Source organism: Microchirus variegatus, assembly GCF_963457635.1.
Source record: "Microchirus variegatus genome assembly, chromosome: 7".
Lineage (NCBI taxonomy): Eukaryota > Metazoa > Chordata > Actinopteri > Pleuronectiformes > Soleidae > Microchirus > Microchirus variegatus.
The window spans coordinates 19,529,021-19,543,272 of NC_139808.1; the positions used below are offsets into that span (position 1 = coordinate 19,529,021).

The 14,252-nt window shown below is 41.1% G+C and overlaps 1 protein-coding gene across 1 annotated transcript in view; it reads left to right on the top strand.

Moving 5' to 3' along the window:
* Positions 1-13,189, top strand: part of LOC310929928 (histone deacetylase 7-like) — a 32,440-nt gene extending 19,251 nt beyond the window's left edge. The window contains exons 19-24 of the mRNA XM_083892797.1: positions 2,056-2,153; positions 7,398-7,516; positions 8,388-8,521; positions 8,620-8,704; positions 11,421-11,568; positions 13,087-13,189. Coding sequence (XP_083748923.1) covers positions 2,056-2,153; positions 7,398-7,516; positions 8,388-8,521; positions 8,620-8,704; positions 11,421-11,568; positions 13,087-13,129 — 627 coding nt within the window. The 3' untranslated portion in view covers positions 13,130-13,189. The remainder of the gene's footprint in view (positions 1-2,055; positions 2,154-7,397; positions 7,517-8,387; positions 8,522-8,619; positions 8,705-11,420; positions 11,569-13,086) is intronic.
* The last annotated feature ends 1,063 nt before the right edge of the window (positions 13,190-14,252 follow it).

Genomic DNA, 14,252 nt, shown 5'->3' on the forward strand with positions numbered 1-14,252 from the left:
TGTTAAACACCCATTCAATCCCTCAGATCCTCTCCTCATAATCCCCCATCCTCCCCCACAATAATGAGGATAAAATAGTCAATGTTTTCCCATAAAATCCCCTGATGAGGGACGGTGAATAAAACGCTCTGCTGACTTGGATGTGGCTTCGCCTTAAGTGGCTCCTCGACCTCTGTTGAGCTGTGTGGTAAACCTCTGGAGTCTCGCTGTCCCACCGTGTAGGTATATAACCCACCATGGGGTCGGGGTGTGATGTCATAGCTAAAACAGAGAGTGCAGAGTACCACACAGAAACCATCAGAGACCTAATCCAGTCCAGCAACCCTTGAAACATGAAAGAGAGCAACAGGACAGAGGAGCACAAGAGACTTGGAGCAGCAGCAGGAATGTGTGTATTTATATGTGTGTGTGTGTGTGTGTGTGTGTGTGCGCGCGTGCATGCGGGTACATTACTAGTTGGCAGAAGACAGGAGGCCTCATGTGTTTTTCGTTTGCCCTGTGAACATCCCGTCCACTGAGAGAAGAATGGAGACAGACGCTCTGTGATGCTCATCAGCATTCTTTCTCTTTCAAACACCCTCTCACACCCATACACAGACACACACGCGTGCACACACACACACATACAAAGGAAATTACCACGCCTTGTTGCCAAGAGTGTGTCAATCAACCTCCTCAGTCTCCCCTCAAACTGACACATTGACTGATGGTGAAGGGCTGAGAGAGCAGCTAAATGGCTGCTAGCAGGACTACAAAGAGAGAGGCAAGAATCTTTTTAGACCTTCTTTCCAAGAACCGAGCCTCCGTTAACTCTGCCTCAAATGTGTGAGGTCAAACTGAGAGGAGCTCCATCAACACCAGCCCCAGAATTCCTCTAAAATCATATGCAGGGGATTTTTTTTATGTACAGGTAAATCAGTACGGTGCCAGTTTAGTTTTACATGATATTTGACATACAAAAAAAATATGTAACCATAAGGCTTTAACGGCAAGGTGTGTGCAGTGTGTGTTATGAGCAATATTAGTATGTGCAAAGTGGATTTTGTGCAAATCATGTGGTTTACTACAGCCGGTGTTGTTTTGTGCTCATGTTATTCAGCTTCATTCCCCAAACCATTAGACAGTAAAACTGCTTAGCCTGGAGCTGCATTTCAATTTATTACACCTTACCATTTTTATTATTTTTATCACCTCACTTATTATATTTTTACTATCCAACTTTTAATTACCTTAATCTTTTATATTAAATCTTTTCTAAGTGCTTCATATTCTTAGCTTCACACACAGTAGTATATGCACTTTAACTGGAACATATGCGACTGTCACCTTAAATACATCTCATCAGGGATGAGTGTTGGTAATGTTATGGACATATACTGCCAATTTGTTATTGTTTTGTCCCACAATATTAGTCTATCACAGATCCCAGTGGAAAAGCTGTCTCTTTTGTCTGCACTACTGTGGTGTGTAAAGCAAACTGACAATAAACCTGATGTGATTTGATTTGATTAAGGTGTGCAGCACTTGAGTCCAAGACAAAATTTCCCTACAGGGACAATAAAGTTAAGTGTCATATTATAAAGTTCTGCATAGGCAACGTACATGTGTGGATGTATTGGATACAAACGCATGCATTTCTAATGTATAAATAGAACATTTAACCACATACAGTATACATTAAGGCAGTGTTTGCAAAGTGGAAAATATTTTTCCTGTAAAGCCGTAGTTTAAAGCTTGGGAACCATGAAACGGGTGTAGCTCTGTTGTGGCTGAACTGATTTATAAGGCTTTTTGACAAATTGTATCAAAATCAAAATGGAGGGACAGTGGTGTAGAATTAATAGCCATCCGTCTTTCATTTGGGAATCATAATCACTCCCTGGTGTTGCCTTAAATAGATGCAGTCACTTTGCCTCTCTTGCTGCAATGCAAAGTTTTGCAACAGCCGTGCTGAGTTTGACAGAAATCTGTCATCATCACATAGTTTTTCAACTCTGACTGGAACTCATTAGCTTTTTTTTTCCTCCCTCTCTGTGGCCTCCTCTCTTCCTGCAGGTGGGTGCAGGTGCAGGTGAAGGCTTCAACGTAAATGTAGGATGGACAGGAGGATTGAACCCACCCATGGGAGATGCTGAGTACCTGGCTGCATTCAGGTAATTATTCAGTTCAACCTGTCTCTATTTGTATTGATCTCATGCTGCATCTTCTGGATCATCAGAGGAATGGGAAGTATGTTCCTCTGCCCTCTTGTGCAAACTCTTCCAGTACAAATTCTAACTTAATTCTGTAAATAATGGGTGCAGTCGGTAGCTGGCTGTTAAGCTGCTTTTGGCTCACCTTGGTAACAAAACACACGTGAGCCCAGTGAAGCTGTTCAAAATGTAATCCAATCAAAAAGAATTATGTTTCTTTCTCCTCCCTTATCCGATTATTCAACTGTTATCTTTATATCGAATGTCTGTCAGGAGTGTTGTGTTCATTGTCATTATGTGTGAAACTGTGATACTGTAAAATGTGTACAACAGCAGCCACCAGTGTTTGAAACAGGTACTGTATTCCCAATTCAAAACATTGTGGAGCAAAGTTGCCAAAGTTTCCACTAGGGATGCACAATATTATCGGCTCAGTATCAGCAGATATTGGCTTTAAAATTAAAATGTATTATCAGATATCAAGAATGTATCTACAGCTGGTGAGTTTGAAAAATATTCTGTTAATTTCACTACAGAAGAGACTAAACAACCTCTGGAGTTGGGCACATGGTTATAACAGTTTTGGATAGTTAGTTTTAGTTTTTATTTAGTTTTGACTTTTTGTATTTAAAATGAGTTAGTTTTAATTAGTTTTAAAGTGTATTTGCTATTAAAGAGTGTATTTTTTGTAAATGCTTAGTTTTTTGTTTTTTTTAATTTAACCTTTATTTAACCAGGAAGGTCCCATTGAGATTAAGAACCTCTTTTTCAAGGGAGTCCTGGAAGATTGGAAGAGTCCTTTTAGTTTAGTTGTAATTAGTTCTAGTGTTAATTTGAGTTTTTTTGTAATAAGGAGTATTTGCCAGGTGCAAGATACAAAAAGGTCATAATAAATATTGTGTCATAAAAACCCAGCAAAAGATGCCATTTTAAAAGTGTATTAAAACAGATGAACAACCATCCCTGAATCAAATATAACAGTCTACACTCTTAGAAATAAGGGTTCCAAAAGGGTTCTTCTACAAGGGCTGAGGTTCTACCTGGAACCATTTGCTTCTGAAAAACTCTTTCCCGAAGAAAGGGTTTTTCAAGGGTTCTTGGTAACACTAATGGTTCCAGTAAGAACCATTTTGATCCAGAGAACCCTTTAAAACCCCTTTCCTGAATAAAGGGTTTTAAAAGGGTTCTTTGTGTAACCTTAAAGGTTCCACCTGGAACCAAAAATAGTTCTCCTATGAGGACAAGCCGAAGAACCTTATATGGGTCAACTTAGCACTTTGGGTCACTTAGCACAAGATTGTACAAGTGTAACCCTAACCCTAACCCATATATATGTATGTATATGTATATATGTATAAATACAGGTATATCCATCTGCCGATGGATATTATTGATCCCAGCAAATACTTAAACATCTACTGATAAAAAGAATGAGAGAGGGTGAGTGTCAGGTTCCTTGTCCAGGTGAAAACGAGCCACACCAGCATCTGTCTTCAACTTCCTCTCCACTATTTCAATCATCTACATTTTAACGCTGCAGAGCCTCGTTTGGCCTCTCTTCTGGCTGGGACATTTCTGAGAGGGGTAGTGAGGCCTTTTAGGTTTAGAAATGTTCCGAATTTCTGACCCATAGCTGCACCTCGCTGTTTCACTTACTCTTCTGGCAACCAGTATTTCCAAGTATTACATGCTGTGTTATTGGGTCGCTGGTGCAGAGGACCGAAACAAAAAAAACCAACAAAAGATAAACAGTTTGTGAGTGTGAATAAACTGGCTGTATTATATCAGTGAAGCCAGTATTTTAATTTAATATGCTTCTTCATACTCTGATGACATATGCTGGTCATTTTATGACTTAATACGGTTAAATTCTTACATAACGTACCCTTAAGCCAGTTAAGTTAATACAATTTTTTTTAAATTTTATTAGCTTTTTATAAAAACAGAGAAAATGGCCAAGTCAAGAAGAAGCATAAAAGTTTTTTTTTGTTTTTTTTTTTAAATGATTATTAGGCAAATTCATTTTTTTTCTACCAGACTGAATGAAAAGTGTTTGCCAAGAGAATAAACTGAGCCCTTATTTTTCTCCTCCTGCTTTTACCCCTCTCTCAGATTTTGGACGTCCTAAATTCACATCTGCATTTAAAACAACGCTCAAGTGTTGTGTAGTGTAATAATGGAACGTGGTCAGCATCTCAAGTAGCTTTTATACCTGATTCCTGATTTCCTCTGAAACGTGGTTGGCAGCAGTCAGTGTTACAGTGATAGTTGAGGTTTTTGTGTAAGTGTGGCTGCATGAGACACTGACACAGTCAGTGCAGACTGCGCTGTGCATGCCCCCTGGTGGACTTCTGTGCTGAGAAGGGACATAAGATAGGACTGCTCGCTTTCACTGAAATCATGGTTAAATATTCACCTCTTATATCTGTCTAAGTCTGTGCCACGTTGTTAAGCACTCACTCACAACACGATTTTTCATCACAGCTCACAGGAGTTGTTGATCCATTGTTGCCTCAATCAGTAAGTGCAAAAGTGTTACTTTGTGACTTCTGTGTTTGAAATCCTTTGATTAGATTTACCTCATACCACAAAATCACCAAACAAGCAGGAATATACCAGCATCGTCTGTGTCTCCATGAGATAAAAACACTAACATTTTTCTATGGGCTTTGGTGCAGGAGAGAGACTTAATTTTCCAGTTTGACAAACCTGTCTAATGGCAAGAAAATGTGGTAAACATATCTTTAAGATCTTTAAGAAGATTTTCGTCTTGAGTAGATGTAAATTCTATGAGGTGAGTCTCCCCATTGGCAGCCATGTTTTCAGTGAGAGCCATTGTCCGTGTCTCAGGGTGGTTCTCAGAGCAGAGGACACTCACAGAGGAGTCAGTGCTGACTTTGTGTCAGTACCTCCATAAAAAAAAAAAAAAAAAAACACTATACAACGTTGTTAAATGGCTAAAACACTGCTGGTTTTAAACAGGTTTTAAACTTAAAAACACACACACCAATATGTTTGTGAAACACACCTTCTCTCTTCCTCACTTTCCATTTGGTTGAAGCGATTTTCCAGAATGAACTTTGGTTCTGCTCTGCACTGTAATGAACTGTGTTTCTATCCACAACATTGGCTCGCCACCAGATGATTAAAAATATGCGAGCTCTTCATGGTGCTGCGTGCAGCACACACAGTGGGTGGCCCCTCGTCAAAGGAAAGATGCTAATGAGCTAACCCTTACTGGTAAAAAATCCATACACCCAATAGGCAGACTTGGAAACACTAAGTCCAGTGTTTACTGGAGGCCTGAATGCCAATTAAGAGACAACTGGTTCTTTCCTGTGCAGGCGTCTGGTTTTGGTATTTTTTTTTTATTCAGTTTGGGAAATGGCAAGTGTTTTCATGTGTAAAACTTCCTCAGTTAACCACACTACAGTATAGAACTTTTTCCCTATATCAAAGCGCTGTGGTGGTGTGTCCTGGTGGTCCGGTGGTTTGAGGCCTATACTGTGTAGCTGTCATGACCGTGATGCATATCCAGCCAATGACCTTTGTCATATGTTATCATGAGGAACAACCCTATATTAACTGCCACTGCCAGCTGTCTTATAAAGAAAGCAGTGAGAGATTTAGGATTTCTTTTAGTAAGAAAAATGTTTGAAAGGTCACAGAGAGAATTTCTGTACAAACAAACGCTGTCATGATTCTGGGGCTGAGCTGGTGCAGCTAAATGCACACGTAACACACTATACAGACTAAATTGAACGTGTGATGAATTCACTTTTATGTCTGTTAAGTCTTGCCATTTCTCTAATTCATTGTGAATATATGATCCAAACAACACAGTCTTCCAGATTGTGTGTTTTCTTTGGATGGGACAGAATAACAAGCTAGAGTGTAGCGGCTTCCTCTCTGCATTTTGGTGTATTAGTGACAGGATTAATACTGCGGCTGAGATGATGCTGTGGGACATAAGTACAATCAGGAGAAAGCTCCGATGCAGTGAGATTAAGTATAATGATGCTGTGTGTGGAGGATTACTAAAGTGGTCAGAACAGCGTAATCACCGGTAGCACCGCACACACACGTAACAGCCCTTTTTCAAAAGAAGAGGATGCGTATGTGTCAATTTTAGCCCTTGAATAATATGGATGGGTGCATGCACATATTTCCATGTGCACTTCTAGGTGGCTACTGAGAAATGACAGACTACGAAGGAGAGGAGAATACAGCAGAGGAGAGGGAGAAGAAGTGGGGGGTGCATTGTTAGGGAATCCAAAGGCGGCGTAATTAGGCCCAATGGATCCCAGATGGCTGGCTGTCAGTGACGTGAGAAGAGGGACGAGCTCCTAATAGGAACCAGACGCACACAAGCGCCTTTGAACTGCCGCTGAGAGAGAGAGAGAATCAAACGCGGCATGGGCCATGCGCTCTTGCTAAATAACTGGCAGCGGGAGACGAGAGGAAGTGAGGAGGAGAGCAGAGAAGCGAGGAAAGTGGTCAACTCTAAGTGGAGTATACAGTCTGTGGGCGTCACATCACAGATATGTCAAAGGTCTCATTTTTATCTGCTTGTGTCACTTGCAAAAACAGAAACTCTTCATTATTAGCCACCTACGTAAAGTTTGTGTGACGGCGTTTTTTTTTTTCTCTTCTTGATCTGCATATAGCCGGGAAAGATTTGCAGCACACACTCGAGCTTCCTTTGTTTCACAGTTGCACACGTTCACACCTGGGAGCTACCCCACCTTCTAGTCTTGGCTACTAACCAGGAGTGGATCAAGAACGGAGATCAAGCACTTGGAACACAGCCTTTGATAATTTATCTTTCATCATTTTCAAATGGAGGGAGTTTGCAGTGGAGTAAATGTTTGCAGTTAACGGCCCAGAAAAAAAGCCCAATAACATACACATGTTCCAGTTGCAAATCAATCACGGCAACTTTGCTGCGATTTTTGTAGTTTGAAGGCAACTCAAAATGCTTTTCATTGCACTAATTACATAATAATCTTTCTCAGTCTTTTCTGATATTAAATCAATTACGCAACGACTTCCTCAATCTCATTATTATATTGTGCTCACAAATCATGAACACCTGTGGAACACATATCTTACTGTACTGTGCTGGGCAACAGCAGAGTGTGAATTGATGTAACAAAGGACTCAGTATTTGGTTTAGAGCGTGTTGTTTTCTCTCTTCCTCTTTAGAGCCGTGGTGATGCCCATCGCCCACGAGTTTTCACCCGATGTGGTGCTGGTGTCTGCCGGCTTTGATGCCGTCGAAGGACATTCGCCATCGCTGGGAGGCTACAAAGTCACAGCCAAGTGTAAGAACTCAGTCTGGCCCTTTGATTACATGCATTAACAAAGTCGTATACACAAAGGTATACAAGTTATTAGAGAATTCTTCTACAAAAAAAAGTCAGTTATTTTGTATTCTCTTTGTGTATCTGAGCTCTTTTTTCAGTTAACATCTGCCTTGTATGAACTGTTGTTTACTTTAACTTTTTAACATGAGGTTTATTTTGTAAAATTTACTCTGATATTAACTCTTCATGACGTTTGAGTGCAGAAAATTAGCACACAGCAACTCACTTGGTGGGACATGTAATGGAATTGTGTTGCTTTGATTATTCCTCACCGGGTATTTTCAGGTGAACTAACAGCCTTAAAGCTGCAGTGTGTGACTTTAGTTGTACATGTCATTACCCTGTCTCTGTTTGGTTACATGAACAGAAACAATGTCAAAGTGTTCCTGTGCTGCGTCCTTCATCTGTACAACAAAACTAAAACTATCAGCCCTGACTATGGACTGTTTGTGTGTATACAGCATGAATGTCTTACTATGTAATCACTTTCCATGTGCAGCATGGTAATGTCACCAGGTGACAGGAGATATAACATTTCTGACTTAATAAGCATTATGTAGACTTAATTGTCAATGTTTTAAATGTAATGGACCCTTGTTTAGATTTAAACAGCTTTGAGTGTTTCCAGATCACCACCAAAACCTAATAATTTCTGCTTTGGGCCATAATCTACATCACCAGAAAATGAAATCTGGCCTTTCCTTCTTTTAAGGTATGCTGCTCTCAAACAGACAAACAAATAAACAAAAGCAGCAGAAAACATAACCTCATTGGTGAAGATAATGACTGACCAGTCGATGTGTGGCTCACCCTGTGTATTTGTTTTCAGGTTTTGGCTTCCTCACCCGTCAGCTCATGTCACTGGCTGGAGGTCGGGTGGTGCTGGCTCTCGAGGGGGGACACGACCTCAAAGCCATCTGTGACGCCTCTGAAGCCTGTGTCAGCGCCTTATTGGGCATGGAGGTGTGTGTGTTTGAGATAATTGTGTGTGCGTAGCTTCACTGATGAATTCAGTACGTTCAATCCTTTAAACGCCCACTGTATTCTGGTCTGTGTCCCAGGTGGAGCCTCTGTCCCAGTCCACCTTGGACCAGACGCCGTGTGAAAACGCTGTGCAATCATTGCAGAGAGTCATCCAGGTTCAAGGTGAGAAGAGACTTGCAACACAATACTGACACTCACTGACCACTTAATTAGGTACACCTGTTCAACTTTCACATTAAGGCAAATATCCAATCAGCGAATAACATGGCAGAAGAAGTAAAGAACGTGCTGATGTACTGGGCTTTTCACACACAACCATCTCTAGTGTTTCCAGGGAATCGATCACAGGGAAATGATCTAGCAAAGCAGCAGCTCTCCGGGTGAACCTCCGCTGTTAATGATATAGGTCAGATAAGATTGAAACTGGCTTGAAATGATAGAAAGACAACAGTAACTCATTACAACCAAGGTCTGAAGAAGACCATCTCCAAACTTTGGGCTACAGCAGCAGAAGATCTCAACAGGTTCCACTCCTGCCACTTTATTAGCTGTACTGTGTACCACTATAAAGTGGCCAACGTCTTTCTTTATCTAACCTGTAGTTATAATTTACTCTCACCTTCAGTATGTGTCTCTTTATTTATACTGGGTTACTATAGATCCTTGAAATCCTTGAAAGTTTGGGAATTTGAACAAAAAGAGAGATTTTTTTTCTGAGATTTCTGACTTTTTCAGAAAATGTGTCTGATTTTTTCTTCAAAGAACCAGCAAAAGTGTTTTCAGCTGTGCTCTATACACCTATGTACATATTCCATTAAAAAACCAGACGTAAGCAGCTAGAATAGTCGTTGACCACATTAACAATGTATAGAGTGTATTTCTGATTCATTTGGTGTTTTATTCATTGAAAAAAGGGATTTTCTTACAAAAATAAGGACATTTCTGAGTGACCTCAACTTTTGAAAGGTAGTGTAAGTTGATATGAGATGAGAGAGAGCAAATTACGTGATGCCTGAGACATGCAAATTCCAAGGAAGATTACAAAGACTGAGCTTGCACAAGATCCAAAGGACAATCACTTGGCCAGATGCAGAGTGTTCTGTAAATCAATAAAAGTGGATGCCATGGGCAAGGCGTCATCTTAAGCTTTGTCAGCACATTCAGTCCTTTAATTTTGAAGAATTGATCCTTAAATTTGATGTCAAACAAGGTGTGGGAGCCCTGTTCAAAGCGACCATTTGTATGTATACAGCAACAGTGCAGAGGCGGCTGGAGACGTGAAGCATTTATTCCACCAAATATGTTTTTGAGCAGAACAATTAATGTCTGAAATGTTTTGAAATCACTTCCTGTATGCAGCATGGGAATGCTGCCGAGCATCACAAGATCGAGACAGAGCTGAGAAACACAGAGAGAAGAGGGTCGTGTGGAGCTCCTCGACTTAATCAACATTTGACAATAGTTTGAGTCTTGAATGGACATTTGTTTATGTTTAAAAGTTTGCACGACAGTTTTAATATCTACTTGTCACAGTTAACAAGAAACAGATACACATCACAGTAAAGTTGCTGTCAAGACACTGTAAAAACTTCAGCTGGTTTGAAATTAGTTAAAAGGCTTTTTCAAGGCCCAGTGTCTGAGATTTAGTTGAATTATTAATTTCGTTTGGCAGAAATTGAAGATCAATTATTTAAACTCTCCTCATATTCAACTGTAACATGAAATTTCCCCAGTCATTCTAAATTAATGCTGAGTTTTACACACTGTACCTTTACATATAAGATCAACATTTTTTTCGGGAAATAATTAGAATTAGCAGAGTTGTTATTGGCTGATGTTTGTATTTGAAGATGAGATCAAAGAAAAGCACCAGTTACTGTTGTTCCAGCTAATAGCCATGCCTTCTGCCAGTATTTTACATCAAAACATTTGTGATTTGACAAAAACAAATGAATGTAATATTTGTTAAGTGTGGGAAAATTAGAGGCTAATCATCTGAAATTCACACAAGTGATTTTTCTCTTCTGTTTCCTCAAGCTGTCGGGCAGAATTTCACCTTCACATTCCTATTCACGTCCGTTTTAGTCTTTTGATTTTTCCACTTAGCAATCTCTCCACTGTCTCCTCATCAGTCCTGGTCATCTCTCCTCCTTTACATCCCTGTCTCCCATCCCTCCCTCCAGCCATCCCACACACAGACCACCACACACACTCACACACACACACACTCACACACACACACACACACACACACACACACACACACACACACACACACACACACACACACACACACACACACACACACACACACGGTCCGCCCTGGCTCCAATTATCTTCAAACACTTCTCTGGCACACGACCTTCGCAACATCCCCTCCTGATTGCGCGCAAATGTTATCCCAACCAAATTAGATTAATTAAAAATATTTGCAAAGCCACAAGAATGTTAAGCCCATAATTTAGTTCCCGGGTGAAATACATGCGAGTTGCATGCACAGCCAGAACACACACATGCTCTGCTTATAGACAAACATATTTTGCAAACACTGATTGATTTTTTACTTCCATCATGTGTCACGGTGCTCGGGGGCCGCTAGAGCTGCAGAGAAGAGATTGAATGTGAGTTTAGGTTTTCTGATATAATCGACATGGATTTTCTGACCGCGGGCTGTTTATACCACAGTCAATGCTCATATTCACATCAAACAGCTACAACTGCTGGATCAAACACCAAGTAGTGCTCTTTTATTAATGCAGTGCAGACACTTTCCCTGAAGGAACCATTCAGGAGGAAAACAACAGTGAAATACCAGCGGCTGAGGCCATTAATCTTCCCCTCTCCTATTTCCTCCGTTCCATCCCTTCACTTCCTGCAGGTGAATACTGGCAGAGTGTGAGGGATTCGGCCGACACTGTGGGCCTGTCCTACCTGCAGGCCCAGAGACGGCGGCTGAGACGAGACTCGGACAGCGAGGCTGTCAGCGCCATCGCCTCACTGTCCATGGGAGCCCTCATGTCTGACAGGTAAAGGCACATTCATAAACTGTGTATGAATATGTACCGTTCTTAACCTTCTTATGACCATCATGATGGGTTTATTTTTGATTTTATGGCTGTAGAATTGTCCAAAAATGCCCCCTTTTCCAAGATAATGTTCACTTTCAATATCTGGTAGTTATTTAACCGTTTAAGAATTACAGTCACAAATGTGTGACGCACTGGTGAATCTTGTCTGTGATTGGACGGTCGTCCTGAGGGATACAGTTATGACAAGTATATGGGCGCACAGCTCTGTTACTCTGCTTTCCGGTATCCATCCATCCATCTTCTACCACTTTATCCTCCACAGTTGGGTCACAGGGGGATGCTGTGCCAATCTCAGCTGACATAGGGTGAAAGTTGGGGTCACACCCTGGACAGATCGCCAGTCCATAGTTTCTGAATTTTCTAGATATCACAAACAGTCTAGCAGTTATGGTAATGAGAAGTATGCATGCCCAAATCCTGTCGGCATGGAAACAGAAGGGTTAAACAAAGTCACATTTTCAAGCCTCCGGCGCCATGACAGCCAGAAGTTTATAGATGTCACCTGGAACCAGACATCTACTGGACAGCTGTCAGTCACACTGGTGTCCACTTACACTATAGTATAAGTGGACACCAGTGTGACTGACAGCTGTCCATTGAAAATAAAGCATGACACATACAGTATAAATACAGTATTATTTTCAATATTCCACTAATGGGAACATCATTTTAATTTATTTGCTTTTAAACATGAAGTCCTTCAAGGAACTTCTGTCTTTCTGTCTGTTAATTACATAATTCTCCAACAGTTTCAAACCTGGCAGCTGACTTACCCAGGGCACTGGTGTGTGCAGTTTGGCAGTGTTTGGACAAGAACTAGAAGATGATATCAGTAGATATGCAACAGATATATAGATAAAAAGACACTTCAGTCCCCCTCTCACACAGCGTCCCCCACATACACAGGATGCAGCACCAACAGATATTCCATACATCTGGCAATTAATCACATCTATCACACATATGGGGACATGTGTGATCGAAAAAATCTGCTGCACATAGATGTGCTGAGTGAATGTGTGAGTGACAAAGCTGTAGTTTAAAGTAGCTTTGAGTGATCAGGCACTAAAAGCAAAGACCATTTATCGTTGGACAGGCTTCAAACTCGACAGGTGACTTACTCAGGACACAAGTGTGTGTGGTGCCGACTTTGACGTTGTTTAGATAAGAAATTCAAGTGATATCAGTGCGACAAATGCGACAAGCACGTTTTGAGTGGGTAATGAACTAGTTATTGACCCAGAAATAAGTTGCAACCAGTGGAGTCTCCCCCTGGTGGCTAACGGCCACTTCAGACCTATTTCCTTAGCTTCACCTTTCAAACCAGAAGACAGCGTCCATTTTTTATGAAATGTCTGTGGTGGTATTGAATATTTCCTGCTGCAGTAAATACACAATAGTGTTCTTATGTGTCAGGTTTCATTAAAAAAGTTTTTCTTCTCTTGTTTATTTTAGGAAACAGCCCGAAAAACTGACAAAGAAAAGCGATTGTCTCTGAGAAGAAGCCTCATGACTGCTGCCTTCAACCAAGTCTCAACGTACACACACACACACACACGCACACACACACACAGTGATATGCATTGGACCATCAGTGGAACCAGATGTCCTCCTCAGTTCAACCACTGTATCCACCGCCTCACAAAGACTCCTCCACCTGCTTTTACTACTGGCTGCAAAAGTCTGACAACTCTGATTCAGAAACACACACACGCTGAGGAACAGACCGACTCCTGGACAACGTTCATATTCTCCTCAAGTCTCCACAAAGGCTCTGCCTGAGGGAGACGTTGCACACTGAACTAAGAGAACCTTGAAAAAGGAAGACGTCCAGACAGAGGCAGATTAATGAAGGATGTTTAATCGTGTAGCATTTGGAGCTGGCAGCGAAAACACACACAGCTCTGTGACTTTGAGCATTCACCTCGTTAACTATTCCCAAAAAAGACCTCCACACACTGTTGTAACCTTGGCCCCGTGGTTAAAGGTCACCTCAGCTTTCACCTAGAGCGGGAAGAGTTTTCTCTGCAGGACTCGATTGTGGGAAGAAGCAGAATCTCGACTTAAAGCTGTAGTGTGTAACTTTTATATACCAATAAAAGTAAGTTACATTTAGATTATTGTAAAAAAAACCAACATATTTGTTTCTCAGTGTAGTGGTGATTAAAACTCGTGTCACCCGACGACATTCCCGTGCTGCACACAGGAAGTGATTTGATTTATGTCAAGACAGACGGCGGCAACAGCGAGACATCTGCAAACAGGTCGGAATATGACTGTACACTGTGTGTAAAGATGGACGCAGTCTTCCCGTTCCCAGAAAGTTCTCAGGTCTTCTTCAATAGAACATGATGTCCATTTTATAAATGATGTGTTAGGGTTAGAGGACAATCTGAGGACAAAAGACAATAAAGTGTAGTGTGATCGACGGCTGGTATCGTCCAGTAAGTGCCTTTGTTGCACGTGACATCTGTGAATTGTGTTTTTCAAAAACGAATCAAATCTTGAAAACAAGATTCTCTTGATCTCTTGACATGTTGAGACAGATGGAGGCAACACCAACATTGCACAAGTAAAGCAAGACGGCTGCGAACAGGACAGAGTAAAATCACAAAGAAGTG